At 41.9% G+C, this 20,397-nt stretch overlaps 1 protein-coding gene across 2 annotated transcripts in view; it reads right to left on the bottom strand.

Moving 5' to 3' along the window:
- Positions 1-1,253: 1,253 nt before the first annotated feature.
- LOC133521825 (sodium-independent sulfate anion transporter-like) overlaps positions 1,254-20,397 on the bottom strand; it is a 58,030-nt gene continuing 38,886 nt past the window's right edge. The window contains exons 4-13 of one of the 2 annotated variants that reach the window (XM_061856909.1): positions 17,349-17,476; positions 14,228-14,320; positions 6,549-6,720; positions 6,038-6,202; positions 5,568-5,755; positions 4,608-4,722; positions 4,006-4,151; positions 3,069-3,236; positions 2,303-2,792; positions 1,254-1,404 (exon numbers count right to left, since the gene is read on the bottom strand). In XM_061856909.1, the coding sequence (XP_061712893.1) occupies positions 2,508-2,792; positions 3,069-3,236; positions 4,006-4,151; positions 4,608-4,722; positions 5,568-5,755; positions 6,038-6,202; positions 6,549-6,720; positions 14,228-14,320; positions 17,349-17,476 (1,460 nt within the window). In that variant the 3' untranslated portion in view covers positions 1,254-1,404; positions 2,303-2,507. The remainder of the gene's footprint in view (positions 1,405-2,302; positions 2,793-3,068; positions 3,237-4,005; positions 4,152-4,607; positions 4,723-5,567; positions 5,756-6,037; positions 6,203-6,548; positions 6,721-14,227; positions 14,321-17,348; positions 17,477-20,397) is intronic. The other variant, XM_061856910.1, reaches the window with a different exon arrangement.

Genomic DNA, 20,397 nt, shown 5'->3' with positions numbered 1-20,397 from the left:
CACATGTACATTATAATGGTGTGTAGTATTTGCAAATGTATGGGTGCTGGACCAGATTTTAGTTTTGTCAACTATTAACGTCACATATCTACCCCTTTTACTTATATCAATGGTCTCAGTACTTATGTAACTTTCGGGTTACTTTTGGTCAGGTGTATAATTCAGTGTAAATCTCGGGGTCATGTTACTAAGGTTTGTTTGTGAAGTGAACCAAAGAGGTTTTAATAACATTAGGATGGCGACTGCACCAGCATTACTGTTGCAACGTTACTACTGCAGCACTGTCAATTTCCTTAATAAAATAAGTAATGGATTGAAAATACTAATTGCAGCAATAATGCGACCAAGAAAATTCAATGTTGTCAATGTAATCTGGATGAGCCTATGGAGAGGGGGCACCAAGATCTAGAAATGCTTAGGGCATCAAAATATCTTAATCCGGCACTGGCCGATTGTAATAAATAAATACACTTCATTATCTTCTGTATTGTGTTTTACTGACAAATTACCTGTCCTTCAAGTTTTCCCTCAAGAAGTTACGTTTGTGGCTTATCGTTTGCCCCCCGTTTCTGTCAGGAGTCGTTTACGAATGCTGGCGCGAATAGAATGAACGAAACAAATTATATCTGTTATTGTGTGTCCAGTGACTGACACATATATCGGTATACAGGTGGAGTCACTATTTTATTACTATTTGTTACACACATAGTGGTCGCCATGGTCGTCGGCCGGAAGGATCACCATATATTTCCATTCACTTATTCATTCCTATCGTGCCGGCTTTCGTGAATCGATCAGGGGCCTGTTTCTCAAAATCTTGTAGCTTGTAATACAAGTGGAAGTCCCTTCCTAACAAAAGCTGTGTGTGGTATTATATATATATATATTATAACGAGCCTATTGTGTCCCACTGCTTGGCAAAGGCCTCCCCCCTCTTCCACTCATCCCGGTTTTGAGCTACGACCGGCCAGTCCCTCAAAAAGGAGTCTAAGTTATCCCGCCATCGCCGACGAGGTCTGCCAGATCCCCAGTTTGACTCGTGGGGCACCCAATCCGTGGTTATCTTGGCCCACAAGTCATTCGGCATGCGGCAGACATGCCCAGCCCAGTTCCTCTTTAACTTGGCCGCTTTTCGAGCTATTGTGGTAGCTATTATAAAATAATACGCAAACTATCGCATTGGAATTCACGAATTCGTTATAAAACGGTTTTTTTCTATAGATATGTTTCATGTTTAAAATGATACAAGCAAATATAACGAACATGTCTTTATTAGTTACAATAAGAGGCACTCACTTAACATAACAACGTAACTACCTACTTATATACGCTAGCTAACGAATATACTATAGCTAATTCATAAATACTGTTGGTGTCGACCAGAGATCAGGCTCGGCTTGCATTCTGAAACAAAAAACAAATATGAATACAAAGTGGTTTCTAAATGCTTATTTTGGTCCCACCACGCACCACAGACCTTGTCTACTAAGGCAGTTTGAATTTGATATTTCTTGTGCGACAATATTGTAAAATATGTATAGTAAACTAAACATCGAATGAGTTTTTTAATCGCTATTATTGCTTGGGTAGGACGTAGTTGGTTTGGTAAAGTAAGGTTATTGGATTTTTTGACGACAGTAAACATCCACTAGGCTACATCTAACTCAGGCTACCACACATATCTGCGTCTTGTAGCTCCAAGTATGGAATAACATAAATTTTGGTGGTACCATACTTACATTTATTATTTGGCTACAAATTTTAATCAGCCTCAGTTCGGCCAGCAGCATTGGCGTCGCATGAAGGATCGAACGTGGCCGACAACCTTGAAACACGCTCTCTATAGACGGCTCAACTTGTATAAGATGACCTGACATTGATAATGGCGTTCAAATACCACATTATCACTCGTAATATAAGAGCAGGCGGGGGCGCTACTCGACGTAACAGCCTGGCACAACGCGTGAAGGACGTTGTAGAAGATGATCAAAGTACTCACACGTGATATGAGGAGCAGGCGGAGGAGCCACTCGTCGTAGAAGCCGGTCTTACTCAGCGCGGCACGACGCGTGAAGGAAAGAGTGTGGCCGGACGCCTTGGAACGTTCTCTATGGATGGCTTCACGTTGCAGAAGATGATCAAAGTACTCACACGTGATATGAGGAGCAGGCGGAGGAGCCACTCGTCGTAGAAGCCGGTCTAACTCAACGCGGCACGACGCGTGAAGGAAGGAGCGTGGCCGGACGCCTTGGAACACGCTCTCTATGGACGGCTAGTTGTAGAAGATGATCAAAGTACTCACACGTGATATGAGGAGCAGGCGGAGGAGCCACTCGTCGTAGAAGCCGGTCTAACTCAGCGCGGCACGACGCGTGAAGGAAGGAGCGTGGCCGGACGCCTTGGAACGTTCTCTATGGATGGCTTCACGTTGCAGAAGATGATCAAAGTACTCACACGTGATATGAGGAGCAGGCGGAGGAGCCACTCGTCGTAGAAGCCGGTCTAACTCAGCGCGGCACGACGCGTGAAGGAAGGAGCGTGGCCGGACGCCTTGGAACACGCTCTCTATGGACGGCTAGTTGTAGAAGATGATCAAAGTACTCACACGTGATATGAGGAGCAGGCGGAGGAGCCACTCGTCGTAGAAGTCGGTCTAATTCAGCGCGGCACGACGCGTGAAGGAAGGAGCGTGGCCGGACGCCTTGGAACACGCTCTCTATGGACGGCTTCACGTTGTAAAAGATGATTGCTTGGCCGCGCGCTTCGAATTCCTCAATTAGAGACTTTATGCCCTGGAAATGATAAGTTTACGTTAGGAATGCGTGTGTATTTGAGTGTTGAAAATCAAATAAAAACACCATATTAGTATACTATACCTAATACATAGTATAATGCTGAAAGAGATATACATAGCTACAGCCCTTTATATAAAGCCGTCGTACTTTTGCATGACGTTGAGATGAGAGACGTTGTTGTTCTCCTCTAAAGCTCGTGATAAAACAGGTCGAGTACTCATTCCGTTCGGAGTATAAATTTCGTTTTTGTATGAGTTATGTGGGGAGGGGTACCTTAGCCGCAGTGAAGTCCGCCGCCTGCACGTGCGTGGCGTCCAGCACGAGCGGCGCGGCGCGCGCGCTGTCGGCCGCCTTGCGGAGCGCGCGCCGCACGAACTCTGCAGAGGGGAACGCTAGGGAACGGTCCACTACCGCTACTAGGTGTTCGATGCCGTCGCTCGACTGGAAATATAAACACATTGCTCAATTTACCTTTTCTGATTCATGCGGGATTCACTTTGTGGCGATATTAACTCGCGGTCTGGCCTATTTGGCAGTGACCATGCCTATGTAGCCAATGGTGCTGGGTTTGAATCTCGATAAGGGCATTTATTTGTGTGATGAGCACAGATATTTGTTCGTGAGTCACGGATGTTTTCTATGTGTTTAAGTATTTGTTTATATATCGTTGTCTGAGTACCCACAACACAATGGCTTAACGTGGCGCGTGGGACTTAGTCAATTTGTGTAAAAATATTCCCAGAAGGTCTGGCCGAAGCGTACATCAGGAACAAGAGGCTAACAGCAATGCCGATGACGATGCCAAGCTCCAGTTTCGTAAGCAGACACGCTGCGAAGGTGACCACACCTGGGATGATGTCTTGATACAATGACGATGATCTGGTTAACTCACCACTGCTCTAGTGACCTAAGGTCTGGCCGAAGCGTACAGCAGGAACATGAGATTAACAGCGATGCCGATGAAAATGCCCAGCTCTAGTCTCGTAAGTGAAGGTGACCACTGCTGGAATGATGTCTATATACAACGACGATGATCTGGCTAACTCACCACGGCTCTAGTGACCTTCACCGAAGGTCTGGCCGAAGCGTACAGCAGGAACATGAGATTAACAGCGATGCCGATGAAAATGCCCAGCTCTAGTCTCGTAAGTGAAGGTGACCACTGCTGGAATGATGTCTATATACAACGACGATGATTTGGCTAACTCACCACGGCTCTAGTGACCTTCACCGAAGGTCTGGCCGAAGCGTACAGCAGGAACATGAGGTTGACAGCGATGCCGATAACGATGCCCAGCTCCAGTCTCGTAAGCAGACACGCTGCGAAGGTGACCACTGCTGGGATAATGTCTAGCTCTGCAACAAACATTTACATATGGATATAGCTTAACTTTTACTTGCAATGTTTGTACTTACCTATGTAGTGGATAACAGAAAGCAGGTAAAGCACATGTAAACGTGTGTCGAGTCAAATCTTGCAAGCTAAAATAGATCCACTTCCCATTATTCGATTGAGCTAAAATTTCACATATACATATAAAAATAATGGGGATCAACGGATGCCTTAAACGTAAGGGCACATTCTGTATCGTGTTCTATTACGAAAAAGTAAAACAAACAATTTTTTGCCGCGAAAAAAATTACAAAAGGCAAAAATTTTCGGGTAAAAAAATTCGCTAGGTATCGTGACCTTAAATTTATAGCTTTTAAAAAATCTATTGGTGCCATAGACCAAACACATTTTTCAGAGCCAAAAACTTACCTACTATTCCAAGCAATACAACAAAATGTCATGCATCCATCTGAACTCACTCTTAGTCCGCCAGATGGGCTTGAAGACATGAAGCTCCATCATGAAGACGACGGCGGCGATGATCACCGCGGCCAGCGACGCTTTCGGAATGTAGAAGAAGTATGGCGTGAAGTACTGCAAAATAAGATTTATTTGGATGAAGATCGATTGCGATTCATGAAAATTTTAGGGACAACAAAAAGCAAATTTGCAACAAATGGTTTACCCGATATGTACCCGTTTTAACTCGGGCATTTTCCTTTCGTATATTTCTACAGGTCGCAATTCTTAACAGACTCGCGTGAAATTTTGTGAACCGATTTTATGTTTTTTTTTTTTCTGTCGATCCAGTTTTTGGAATTATTTCAAAATGCGAAAATGGGTTAAAGCCGATAGCGTCTATGGCGCTTAAAACCGTTGTGATTTCACTGTAGTAACGACTCAACTTACTAAACTGTATTTTTCACTTTTACATTTTCAAAGCTTAACTCGAGGTCTACAGCTGACACTCATAGAGCCACTAGTGAGATAGAGATAGAGATGTATTTGCATACCAATATATGTTACATACAAGGACCCTGGAAAGGGTGTAGCAAAATAAAAATGTAAGTAGTTCACAATATCACATTTTGCTTACTATTACTTATATTAGTTATAATACGTACAACACGGCCTATACTTAGATTATAGTAAGTAGTACTTGTACATTTTTAAATTGCACTTTTCTCTAAGTAACAGTAAAAAAATTAATTATTAAGTGTTGATTCGCATCCAAAAGATACTAGAACCTAATTTCTGTTTGTGATCAAAACTACTTTAAATGGGGAAGGCCAGTAAGAGCTAATAATACTGCTCTCGACGCTCTGCTACTTTATTTCACTTGACAGGCGGCTTTCCCATTGACGTAGTTAAAATTGTAACCATTGGCTTCACTAATGGTCTTTGTACGAATATGTAAGGCTTAAAAAGTAAAAACCAACCTGTAGAGACAGCAGCACCAGCGCCCCCGTATAAAGACCGCCAGCAGTTGTTGCTACACCACTAGCATGGTTGACAGCTCCTCGGGACAACGCCCCTGACACCGGCATGGACTCCACCAGTGATGACGCGATGTTGCACACGCCCAGCGCAAGCATTTCTTGCGTTGCGTCCACGTACTTGCCCTCCGCTGGAAAGTGTTAAAAGTTGGAATGCATTTATTTGACCGGTATATTAGAAAAACATTTTTATGATTTCAATGTGGGTCCATAAGATTCGACTGGTTTGTTTTAATTGTTAAAGAAAAAGCATTTTCGTTTACGAAATCTATCATTTCTGAAAATGCTAGGAAGCAGATATTTGATATCATGATAAGCCATAGAAAAATGATAAAAAGATTACAGTTTCAAACTAAAATATTTACGACTTCGTATTCCATATTGGTATAGATTTTTAGATGATAAATACTCACAGAAAACCTTAGCCAGCGCAATGTTCTCCAGGATGGAGAGTAACGGCACCACGAAGATGGCTGAGCCGAGCGTGGATGCCATCTCCATGAAAGTGTAAGTGTGATTGCCCACTGTGGCCGAGAACGGTGGCGGAGCTATCGCCGGTAGCCCTGGCTTCACCTCACCTGCAACATACAACAACGGGTGGATAAGATTAACAAGTTGTACTCGGTGACCTTAGTAAGGCGATTAAGTTTGTTGATCAAGAATACTTTTTACTAAACGGTAATTCTGTGTTTAAGCATTAGCTGCTCAAGCTACAGTGTTCTTAATGAGATAAGAGAAACTCAGGTATGAAGAAAACAATATTTACTTGAAAGGCATAACCGATTTTCCAAATTAAGGCGTTCCACAAGGATCAGTATCAGGCCCTCTACTTTTAATCGTGTACATCAATGATTTAAAGACATCTTGACATTGATAACCCCACGGTGATCAGAGACATTTTAGAGGGTGTCTAAGTATCCTAACCAGTGAGCACGAAGGGTGTCTGTTTCTGCGTGTCGAAGTAGTACGCCAACGCGGCACACACCAGCACCACGAGGATGTTGCGCGTGGTCGACAGGAACCAGAGCGCCTGTGCGGCGGCGTGCGCGCATCCCCCCTTTTCTTCTGAGCCGCGCACTTTTATGTCTTTCACTTTCTGCGAACAGAAGTTCATCCCTTATTACGACCTTGATCATTAGGTACATGTTGATAACTATAATTTGGCAAACTACTTTGTCAGTAGAAAAAGGGGCGAAATTCAAATTTTGTACAATAATCTTTTCCGTCTAAATATTTCGCCATTTTCTAACTAGAAAGTTGGTTTTCCAGACCATAGATACCCAGAGGGTGTAAAAGATGAACGGCCGTCACCGTCCATCCTGTTTACCCCTGCCAAAGTAACTTAATTAATTATATTTTGAATTCAAGGGGCCAATTTCTATAAGTTTCTGATAAGTGAACAGAAGGAGCGTTTATAGTGATAATTTGTAGGGATAATTTGTTGTAGGTAAATGTTGTACCTACGCATCCTTTTTTTGTAATTTAAATTAATTGATGATATTTTGACATTTTGTTATTAGTTCTAAATCAATTTATAACATTATTCTACGATTATTTACCCGACATTTAGTAAATAACTGACATTTTGAAATTGTAATTTAATTATAGCTATACCGCACATTTAAGTCTATCTTAAATTAAGAATATGGTACCTATTTTAATTTGAGGTGTAAAAATCTGTATTTTTTTTACCAATAAAGAATCTGAATCTGAATCTGAGTCGTATAACCAATCGATAACATCGAAGTGCACGTGCATGTCAGATAATTATCCTTCTAAAGAATAACAATCGGGCTGTCGCTTTGTTGCAACAGAAGATAAAACTTGCTAGAAAGTACGTGGGATTGCCTATTTCGGGAACCTAGATAGCAACTTTGTACTAGACCACGTGCATAATTTAACCTCGAACTTGAAACACGTTGTTATAGTTCGTGTCATCCACGATGACTTGCAGATTTGTCAAATCTAACTCTTAATAATATGACAATACGAGTCAAGGCACGCGGCTTCGTGAATGACACGGTTATACAGTTTGAAATTAAAGTTGAATCACCAAGCGTTAATCATAGACAGAGATGACACCCGGATTTCCTGTCTTCAGTAAAACCATATATTTGCAGGCTGCTGTTAAATGTCTCTGTTGGCGTAATGATTGGGTATACTTGAAGATAGCACGGCAACAGATTATGAGATAACTCATTGCTTAAGAGGCCTTATTCCTACAGACGAGCGTATTTTGTAAAATGCTTCCTTTTTCATTCAAGATTACGACGTAACTATTAGTATTTATTCAAAAACTGATAACGTACTTAAATAATCGTTTCCTAAACTAGGGGCTCCAACAGTTCAAATTTTCATTTTCTCTTTTAAACCTCTTTTTTAATGAGGTTTTTTGGGAGTCTTTTCCAAATTTTGCAGTGAGATGTGGCGTTTCGGTTCTCAATTTTGCTATAAACAAGAATCATTTGGTACATGAATGACTACAATTTGATTCAACATATCTCGTACGAGGGGCTGGAATGATTAACAATCGAAGATTCATTTGAAAAAACTGATAAAATACCTTCCGAGTTTTCTTCATTTTTTTGGCGAAAACAGGGTTTTATTATATTTTATTTCCGCAAATTGTACGCATATTTTGCTTTAAAAATAATATTATAGCAAACTGTAACTTTATGTTAACCTATAAAAAAAAATCGTAACTATGGGACCTACATTGCCGTAAATTTATATTTTTTTAAAACACGTATAAATCACGCAGCAGCGACGCCCCGCTCTCAGTCCGCGCGGAGCGCGCTTAGAGGACGGACCTGTGCTCGATTGTCAGGCATTCGTTGCGATCGTAATCAGCTACGGAGTTCCGAGAAGTGCTATATACTGCGATTAGAAAATCTTAATAAAAGTTCATTTTTTACAGTATGCCTAACAGACTCGCTTATTGATGGATTTTCAGTGTTACTTTTTTTTTAATACTAAGTCGGTGGCAAACAAGCTTACGGCCCGCATATGTACGCCTGCAACTCCAGAGGAGTTACATGCGCGTTGCCGACCCTAACCCCCTCCCGCCCCTCGTTGAGCTCTGGCAACCTTACTCACCGGCAGGAACACAACACTATGAGTAAGGTCTAGTGTTATTTGGCTGCGATTTTCTGAATAACGCATTTTCACTTGAAATTACGTTAGGGTTTGCATTATTATTTTTGACCCGGATGAAGTCCAAGTTCTCATGATGGAGTCAGGAGTTGGTCACCAGAACTCCTAATCTACTAATTATAATCCCATCGTGTTTGGGCTCAAAAGATTTGCCCTGACGAACACCATCGATCTAGATGAGGTCCAGGGTCTCATGATGAAGTCAGGAGTTGGTCACTAGAACTCCTAATCTACTCATTATAATTCCATCGTGTTTGGGCTCAACAGAGTTGCCCTGACGAGCACCTTCAATCTAGATGAGGTCCAGGGTCTCATGATGGAGTCAGGAGCTGGTCACCAGAACTCCTAAACTACTCATCATAACCTCATCGTGTTTGGGTTCAATAGAGTTGCCCTGACGAGCACCATCAATCTAGATGAGGTCCAGGGTCTCATGATGGAGTCAGGAGCTGGTCACCAGAACTCCTAATCTACTCATCATAACTCCATCGTGTTTGGGCTCAATAGATTTGCCCTGATGAACACCATCGATCTAGATGAGGCCCAGGGTCTCATGATGGAGTCAGGAGTTAGTCACCAGAACTCCTAAACTACTCATCATAACCTCATCGTGTTCGGGCTCAATAGATTTGCCCTGATGAACACCATCGATCTAGATGAGGTCCAGGGTCTCATGATGGAGTCAGGAGTTGGTCACCAGAACTCCTAATCTACTCATCATAACCTCATCGTGTTCGGGCTCAATAGATTTGCCCTGACGAGCATCATCAATCTAGATAAAGTCCAGGGTCTCATGATGGAGTCAGGAGTTGGTCACTAGAACTCCTAATCTACTCATTATAATTCCAACGTGTTTGGGCTCAATAGATTTGCCCTGATGAGCACCATCGATCTAGATGAGGTCCAGGGTCTCATGATGGAGTCAGGAGTTGGTCACCAGAACTCCTAATCTACTCATCATAACTCCATCGTGTTTGGGCTCAATAGATTTGCCCTGATGAACACCATCGATCTAGATGAGGTCCAGGGTCTCATGATGGAGTCAGGAGTTGGTAACCAGAACTCCTAAACTACTCATCATAACCTCATCGTGTTTGGGCTCAATAGATTTGCCCTGACGAGCATCATCAATCTAGATAAAGTCCAGTGTCTCATGATGGAGTCAGGAGTTGGTCACTAGAACTCCTAATCTACTCATTATAATTCCAACGTGTTTGGGCTCAAAAGATTTGCTCTGACGAGCACTATCGATCTAGATGAGGTCCAGGGTCTCATGATGGAGTCAGGAGTTGGTCACCAGAACTCCTAATCTACTCATCATAACTCCATCGTGTTTGGGCTCAATAGAGTTGCCCTGACGAGCACCATCAATCTAGATCAAGTCCAGGGTCTCATGATGGACTCAGGAGTTGATCACCAGAACTCCTAGTCTATTCATCATAACTCCATCGTGTTTGGGCTCAAAAGATTTGCCCTGACGAGTACCATCGATCTAGATTAAGTCGAGGGTCTCATGATGGACTCAGTAGTTGGTCACCAGAACTCCTAATCTATTCATCATAATGGTAATTTGATGGTGCTGGTCGGAGTAAATCTATTGAGCCCAAACACGATGGAGTTATGATAAATAGATTACGAGTTCTGGTGACCAACTCCTGACTTCATCATGAGACCCTGAACTTCATCTAGATCGATGGTACTCGTCAGGGCAAATCTTTTGAGCCCAAACACGATGGAATTATAATGAGTAGATTAGGAGTTCTAGTGACCAACTCCTGACTCCATCATGAGACCCTGAACATCATCTAGATTGATGGTGCTCGTGAGGGCAAATCTATTGAGCCCAAACACGATGGAGTTATGATTAGTAGATTAGGAATTATGGTGACCAACTCCTGACTCAATCATGAGACCCTGGACTACATCTAGATCGATGGTACTCGTCAGGGCAAATCTTTTGAGCCCAAACACGATGGAATTATAATGAGTAGATTAGGAGTTCTAGTGACCAACTCCTGACTCCATCATGAGACCCTGAACATCATCTAGATTGATGGTGCTCGTGAGGGCAAATCTATTGAGCCCAAACACGATGGAGTTATGATGAGTAGATTAGGAATTATGGTGACCAACTCCTGACTCCATCATGAGACCCTGGGCTTCATCTAGATCGACGGTACTCGTCAGGGCAAATCTTTTGAGCCGAAACACGATGGAATTATAATGAGTAGATTAGGAGTTCTGGTGACCAACTCCTGACTCCATCATGAGACCCTGGACTTCATCTAGATCGATGGTACTCGTCAGGGCAAATCTTTTGAGCCCAAACACGATGGAATTATAATGAGTAGATTAGGAGTTCTAGTGACCAACTCCTGACTCCATCATGAGACCCTGAACATCATCTAGATTGATGGTGCTCGTGAGGGCAAATCTATTGAGCCCAAACACGATGGAGTTATGATGAGTAGATTAGGAATTATGGTGACCAACTCCTGACTCCATCATGAGACCCTGAACTTCATCTAGAATGGATGGTACGCGTCAGGGCAAATCTTTTGAGCCCAAACACGATGGAATTATAATGAGTAGATTAGGAGTTCTGGTGACCAACTCCTGACTCCATCATGAGACCCTGGACTTCATCTAGATCGACGGTACTCGTCAGGGCAAATCTTTTGAGCCCAAACACGATGGAATTATAATGAGTAGATTAGGAGTTCTGGTGACCAACTCCTGACTCCATCATGAGACCCTGGACTTCATCTAGATCGATGGTACTCGTCAGGGCAAATCTTTTGCGCCCAAACACGATGGAATTATAATGAGTAGATTAGGAGTTCTAGTGACCAACTCCTGACTCCATCATGAGACCCTGGACTTCATCTAGATTGATGGTGCTCATCAGGGTAAATCTATTGAGCCCAAACTCGATGGAGTTATGATGAGTAGATTAGGAGTTCTGGGGAGTTCTGGTGACCAACTCCGGACTCCGTCATGAGACCCTGGACCTCATCTAGATCGATGGTGTTCGTCAGGGCAAATCTTTTGAGCCCAAGCACGATGGAATTATAATGAGTAGATTAGGAGTTCTGGTGACCAACTCCTGACTCCATCATGAGACCCTGGGCCTCATCTACATCATAAGAACCTGGATGGACTTCATTCGGTCAAAAATAATAATACAAACCCTAACGTGATTTCAAATAACACTGAAACTCTATAGCACTAATGTGCGCAAACGATTGGCATCTTAACTAGGCAGCATGGGTGCGTAGCCACCATGCCAATCGATACGACAACGAAACACTATCTGTCTCTCTCTCGTACTAATATGCACAAACGATTGGCATCTTGGCTGGGCAGCATGGTGCGTAGCCAACATGCCAAACGTTTACGATACGACAAGGAAACACTATCTGTCTCTCTATCGCACTAATATGCGCAATCGATTGGCTTCTTGGCTAGGTATCATGGGTGCGTAGCCAACATGCCAATCGTTTACGATACGACAACGAAACACTACTCTCTCTCTATCGCACTAATATACGTAAACGATTGGTATTTTGGCTAGGCACTAAGCAAGTGTGTGGCCAACGTGCCAATCGTTTACAATACGACAACGAAACACTATCTGTCTCTCTATCGCACTAATATACTTTATTTATACCTGCAGTCATTTACTAACTTCTTCATTTTCCATTGGTGTGAAAGAGACAGAATAAAGAGCAAGGGTTATAGTACACTCTGTAGTCTGTACACTTAGTAGTAGTGTACATAAAAAAAAAACTACTGGGCATATACAATAAAATAAAGAGTGCCCATATGATATCATATGACACTAAAATTAATGTTGCTTGAAATTATATTGAAAACTATCAAGATTATTCTAGTCTGCATTGAAACGCGCGTCGCGTTGCCGGCGCTCGCTTACCGAGCGCCAACGCCATCTATCGAGCGTTATTTCGTGAAATCGGAGAACGCTCCAAGGATTAAGGGCTCTTAAAGCGACCAATGATCTGTGCATTATGAATAGGAAGCGGCAGACGACGATTTCTGTGGGCCAAGAGAAGATGACAATGGAAGTATCGACAAACAGATGCTACGAAAAGTCACGTGACTAGTTTCATACATGTCAATATAAAACAGGGGTATTACTGGCCATTACGGGGTCAAAGCAGTTTTAGCCAATATGGGACAATGACAAACACTGATTGTCGATGTGTGGTGAACAGGAATAAATAGTAAAACACCTAATGTTTGAATGCCACGCCTAAGACAGACAAAGTAAGTAAGTAATTAAATATTCTTTATTGCACCAACAATTATACATTTTACATACATGTAAAACTACAAATGAATTTTAAAGGAAAATAGAACCAGGTAACAACAGGCGGTCTTATCGCTAAAAAAGCGATCTCTTCCAGACAACCTTTAGGTAGTAGGAAATTTAGAACTCATACAAAGAATGGAGGACTGCATCAGGCTATCTGGAATCAAAGGAATTCAAAATGGTACCCATGAGCTCCATCATCCGGCATATGGAAATGGTCGAAAAAAGCTCTTAAGTAGTTAACGGATCTTTCCTAAGGGTTCCTATGGCTCCAAGTGTATCCGCAAGGGCCCCCAAAAATCATAAGATAAGATACATTGTTAAAGTTTCGATTGACGTTTTCTATCGACGATTGCCATCTTGGCTAGGCCCCTGGACGTTACTGCTGCTCGCGATGCATGCAATTATGAAGCATCATTTGTGCTTCATTGTAGATCTTATCTCAATGCGATAAAATCTATAAATCCGGTCACTTTACAGGAAGCATGTGTGTGTAAACACGGTGTTCAACTTGATTGTCCGTCATTTTCACACGAGTTGTTGTTTGGAATTGCGATCTCGTTGACGCATGTTTTGATATGCCATTTGCAGTTTACACGTGAGGTGATATCACTACCATATCAGAGACACGTGATGTGATATCACTACCATATAAAGACATGAGACGTGATATCACTGCCATATAGAGAGACACGAGATGTGATATCCCTATACAAACCTAGACAAACTATCAATACCGCATAGAGAGGCATTAGATGTAACTAGCGTGTTGATGAATAGAAAAATAATTTAATTTGTCCAGTAGCCTACCTAAATACTGACTATTTGACCAGCGGCCCAGTTGACTCAAGCAAATGATAGAATATAATGATGTGATTAATATATATATTAACGCACAATCCAACAGGCGTAACCGCTATTTTATTCTTGTATTAAATAGAAAAGTCTGCAAACGGTACAATGCGTACAAGTAAACGAAAAGTGGAAATACTCAACACAACTCGGGCGAGACTTGGACTCGCGACTCGGGGATACCAGCTCGCCGAGATAGAGAGTTTTCCCACTTCTCCGTTATTTTTAAGCATTTTGACCGAAATATCACAACAAAATACCTTACCCTGAGCAGTAGAAGAACCACGATGCAGGTGACTCCTAGCACCGTGTCCCAGAGCCTCGTCTCTCCAATGTGTTCATACATTCCCGTCCACACCTGCAAAAATACTTATATATGTCGGCGGTCTATCGTAATATCAGGCAGATCGTGAAATTCTTAGGCATATCGTGAAACGTGAAAAATCTTTCTCTCGTTCCCTGAGTCGATAGAACCCCACAACTCCTATTTCTGGTCTGTTTGCCATTCGGGCATCTGAAGCCACGTAACGAGCCTATCCTACCTATGTATTGGTTTAATGTGACTAACCGTCAAAGCATTACACAGGAACATCATAATCTGCCCATTTTACGATTGGCCGCCGAGAAATATAAAGCGTAACCTGTAATATATTATATGTGGCAACTAGTTTCTTTGCTCCCCTGCCTGCAGAAGATTAGCATAGGTTTAATTTAAATAAGCAACAAATTACTTCTTTGTTTTCTTATAGCATGTTTTGGCGTTTGTAAAGTCTTTAATTTTGTGCTAACCTGTAATATGACTACCTTTGTATCCTGTCTGTGGAAACCTGTAATTGGCTTCGATGATACATCAATATGTATCAGACTAAAACACAGACACATATATAGGCACATATAGGCAATAACAGACAGTAAACTAAAACTAGATTAACATCGATATGTTAATCTAGTTTTAGTTTACTTAAGCTGTTGGTTTTCCGAATAAAATAAAATCAAATAAATAAAAAATATGCCCACGCGCCAAATTGCGGATTTCACTGGAAATTTTTCATACTAAACTGAACTGTCACCCTTTACATGAGAATAACAGCGCCCTCTTGACAATGATCATATATTTCTGGAAGAGATCCCATACAGGGATAAGTTCGCCTTTGTTGTATTTAATTTACTCTGTAACTGTGTTTTTCGTGTTTTTATTTCTATGTACAATAAAGTATATACATACATACATACATACATATTTCTGGTCAGGCTTTACCTACCAGTCGCTAAACCTTATTTTTGGTGGTATTCCGCGGTTGTTCCCAGTGGCGACAGATGAGAAAGCTTCCCTAATGTAGGAATAACCCATTAATTTTTTAACCTTTTGAACGCTTTCTCTCTCGCAACAAAATGTGGCATACACGCCTACATCTCAATTAGTGAGAAACGAATTTAAACCTGTCAACAGTAAAATTGCTTTGTCAGCGTCTGCCATGACCCCTTTAGTGGTCGTTGGCGTGGTAGGTACGACAGCACACGACCACTTTAGTCGCTCTTGGCGTTCAAAGGGTTACTTGCGATAATAGTTATGAAAATGGACCAAAGGGATAACTCACGCTCAAACCTCTTCAAGAAAGAAATTCAATTCAAAACAGCATTATCGCCGAGGAGATTTACCGTGTCTTCGAGTAACATATTCGAAATAACTTATGGTAAGCAATTACCATTAATTTGCTGGCCTTTAAGAAGACGCTCTTTTCTTGAAGGTTTGAAGGTCGTATCGGCTGACGTGTATTTTAATAATTGGCGCCCTGGGCCAGTGGGCCGCGACGGCCGCGACCGCCCCATATATTAAGAACAAATGCATTTTTTTCGGCGTCTTCTGGAAATTCCTTCACCACCTGCCGCCCCGGGCCATGGCCCCCTTGGCCCTAGGGTAAATACGACCCTGCTCATCGGTGCGGAAATACCGCGGGTGACAGTTCATTTTATTCCACAGTTTAGCTGTGCGAGGCAGAAAGTTTCTGGAGAAACGCACAGTTTAGGACTGCCAACCAACTTAGTGCCAACTAAACAGTGGTGTGCAGTTACGGCTCCAATATGTGATTACCAAAAAGGCAAAAAGTCGAGCTTAAGTTCAATTGTTCGAGGTTTTTAAATTAATAAACTAGTATTTCTCTAGTACTTAAAGTTCATAAACGAGTCAATTATTGCAAAGGTGCGAAGACGTCGGAGGGAGAAGTGCGCTGATTGTCACAAACACACGTAATCTTATGGAATGTCAAACATAAATGCTACCGGCAGCCGTTGGAACTAATTTTACTCCGTAAGATTTTACGTAGAAAAGTCTACAAAATGAGGGCAGCACCACACGTTGCATACTTTTCAGGGATCATGAAAACCACTTACGAAATATCATCGGAAACTGATAAATTTATCGGCGAATCGTATCCCAATTGGAGCGGATCGCATTATTATTTCTGTGGCTTTTCGGCGCGTGGGTCAGATGCTAATCGGTGTTTGCGACAAAAACCTCAAGGCCGATAGAAAGCCGTCGACGACCAACAAAAAACGCATAAATAAATGTAAAAAAGCATACTGTAATTGTTTAAATCAATTCCCGACCGACCCGATAGACCGGTCTGGCCTAGTGGATAGTGACCCTGCCTATGAAGCCGATGCTCGCGGGTTCAAATTCTGGTAAGGGCATTTATTCTTGTGATGAGCACGGATATTTGTTCCTGAGTCATGGGTGTTTTCTATGTATCTAAGTATTTATAAATATTTATATATTATATATATCGTTGTCTATGTACCCTCAACACAAGCCTTATTGAGCTTACTGTGGGACTTAGTCAATTTGTGTCCTATAATATTTATGATGTATTTATTGAATTGGGCATTTGTATCTCTCGAGATTATTGAATTTTTTTTTTATACCACGACGGTGGCAAACAAGGATACGGCCTGCCATACATTCTTGCGTCTGGTGAGCCACAATCGTACCTTTAAAGAGCCGCATGTGGGAGATCAATTATATAATTATGTCATGGTAGAAGTATTTAACTATGTAATATATTATACAAGGAATTTTAACAGCTATAATCGATTTAACAATTTTTTTTAATGACAATACATAGCCAATTACGGGAAGTTGAATATGTAATTTCTAATAGATATAAGGCGCATAGATAGAATGCGCGCAAGATTTATTTAATACCTGGACGAATTTGGCGTCAGGAAAGCTGAGGCCCAGGATGCCTTTGGGGTGGCGATCATGACTGCTACCACTGACAGGACTTGAATTGAAAGTTCTGACAGAGCCACGGGTATGATAAGGTAAGGTACCACGCTACGCCACCACATTGTATTGTATTGTTGAGCCACGGGTAAGGGTATGGTACCTGAAGAAACTTGCCGCCAGGAAAGCTGAGGCCCAGGATGTCCTTGACCTGCGTGGTGGCGATGATGATGGCTGCTGCCGACGTGAAGCCGACGGACACAGGGCCGCTGATGAAGTCGATCAGGAAGCCTGCGCAACGATTGTGAAAAATTAAAGAAAAATCCCGGCTGATAGCGAAATTTTCATTTTCGTTTCTCGCGTTGGGGCCTCTGCCCATCGTTAACACTCCGTAGCGGACGAAACGCAATTGTCACTGTCGCACTAATATGGAAGAGTGATAGAGAGAGATGACTACTACGCTATGAAGCGTTAACGATTGGCATGAGGTCTACACACGACCGGATATTATGGAGATCATTGGGGAACTATACTAGAATTGTAATCTAATGTAAAAATATTTACTTCGATCACTGGCCGTAAATTGTCTTCTTCTTCTTCCTCGCGTTGTCCCGGCATTTTGCCACGGCTCATGGGAGCCTGGGGTCCGCTTGACAACTAAACTGGCCGTAAATTGTATCTCATCTATTTTCTATTCTATTCTGTGTATTCATTTATTAATATCAAATGAAATGCGGCATGCTTCTTGAAATCGTGACTGTTAATACTTCATCATGAATGCAGTTTCATCTCGGTGACAAGTCTTCGTTCGTGATCGAAAACATCTAGAAATATGTAAATAGTACCCTTCTTATTAATAAGCCATTGATTATATTAATAAATCTTCCTCGGCAGTACAAAACCTACACACTCCTTTCAGTCCCATACTGAGTGCACTCTCCACAGCACATAAAATTGTAGACAAATCGGAGTTGCCCATTTGTCTCCAAAATTTGACGGAATGACGTGGCCGCCAATAAAATACATAAATCCCTGGTGCGCCGGGTGCGGGCCAGCCCCAACCCAATCCTGCATTCGATAGCCGAGAGGATTGCCTGCCCATATTTGAGGCATTGTGATGACATGCATGTTTCTAGAAGTACTTATTATGTCTAACCATTATTTAGGTACTTCTATACTCTGTATCTTTAGGTATTTAAATAAAAATAAACAAACAATTTGTACATTTTCTAGTAGTTTTATTGCTTTAACCAACCAAATACAAAACCGCCTGGATCTGCCACTATTCGACCAGATAGACCAGATCTACATTATTTGATCATGTAATGTTTTCATCTACCCTCAACTGGCTTAAGGAGCCATTTGTACTAGGTAGATTTTGTTTACTTTTATTTAAATACCTATAGATACAGAGTATAGAAACATAGCTGCCCTAGTAAGTCCTATTATGATAAGGCTGTATAAGATAGCTATAAGTGCATACTAACCGTATCTATGAGTCTGTGAAAGTTACTTGGAATAAATGATTTTATTTATTAAACTATTATTTATTATAAACAAAAACTGCCATGTTCTTTGCATGCAAATGAGAACTATCCTGTTACAAGCTGTTAAGTACTGGACATACGCACGGGAGGAGACGCGCGGGCGGCGGACAGAGCGCGACGTCATCGCGGCAAGCCACAAGCGCCGCGCGGCAGACACTCGGCTTCACAAACTCCATCGGCAACGGACGAATACCGTAATAGTTTTTTTATAATTGTTTGGCCGGGATTCTTTATGATTAAGGCGGAATAAACCAGCCTATTTTAATACAGTCCGCATTTTCATTTCTACGTCCAGTAGGACCCTAACACAAGCCAACATGCCACATCCGGTGTAAGATATCAGGCAAGGTAGAATTCAGTATGATTCCCCTGTGTATACTAGACAATACCAGGAAACCGCCAATCGACTACAATTTTACTTAAACGGTGTTTTCTAAAGTACTATTTCCATAGTTAAACTATATCCATCTATCTTATTCATGATCAGAATACCTTTTGGTTCAGAAAGTATATAGAGATTATGTATCTGTTTGGCTTTCACGGGCCATAAATCCCGGTCTTTTGATAGGCTTGCGTGGGGATATAGATCCAACACGTAGAGGCCCCTTGGATATTGTAATACTGTGCCCTAGGAGAGCTTTAAAGTCATGTAGAACGCCTGCTGGAACCTGTTCACAGGCGCAACAATAGACACCCATGAACCGATCGCAGCAGGCATTGGGACTATTATAGAACAAAGTGAATAGCATAACGGTCTGAGGATTGAAGTTTGGGTGGACAATGAGACTGGGTTATTGCAAAGATGTTCGGACACCTGCCAATAACAATGTTTTCACTAATTATCGAGGCAGGTGGTGAATAGCCGCCCACAAGATGGGCCCCTGAAAATGCTGTCGTTATGTATCTGTTATTGTTGTTATGTTAGTACTTAAATACTCAAAACCCATTTCTTTAGCACCGATTTCTGTATTCGCGAGATCTGTAAGATTCACGGGCGAGTGTTAATAAAATGTGATGAAATAGTTCGATCCGAGTCGGCGTCAAGGTCTCGGTCGATTTACCGTAATCATATAAAAAACGAATTAGCCGGCCAAGTAAAATAGATAAACAAAATAAAAGCCTAATATAAAATCAGCTAGTCTACTTATCGTAGTAGGCTATTATGACTGTATTCCGTCGGTCATGGCGAAGGCAGGCGCCCGCGCACGTGACGTCACACTGAAACAGATGCTGTGACGGTATAGGAAAATATGTCCGTAGATAAACATAGCTTAGATGAGGCATGTCAAGAGTTGTAGCGTAGATAATCGCAATCGACAAATGCCAATCGAAAAGTAAAAATGCATCGGAGTAGGTAAGAGATTTTTCGTTTGCCGATTTCTATAAACAATTTTCACTCGATGGTGCCTGGTATTAACCACACACAGAGTGGCAGGTGCCTATATGCAACGGTGATCGCTTACCATCAGGTGGGATATATGCTTATTAGGAAACGACCGACAAGTTATAGAAACACAAGGGTTCTCATGTTGAATTAATATGAGAGCACGACCGATCATTTTAGCTACTATCACGTTTTCTACTTTTACTTTAAAAGCGCCTCTGATGTTATGTTCTTGTCGTCTTTATCATCACAGGCCTTTGCGTCTATTGCAGACGATTTAA

Source organism: Cydia pomonella, chromosome 10 (assembly GCF_033807575.1).
Source record: "Cydia pomonella isolate Wapato2018A chromosome 10, ilCydPomo1, whole genome shotgun sequence".
Lineage (NCBI taxonomy): Eukaryota > Metazoa > Arthropoda > Insecta > Lepidoptera > Tortricidae > Cydia > Cydia pomonella.
The sequence above is the reverse complement of the archived record's forward strand: the minus strand, read 5'-3'. Positions and strand labels throughout refer to the sequence as shown.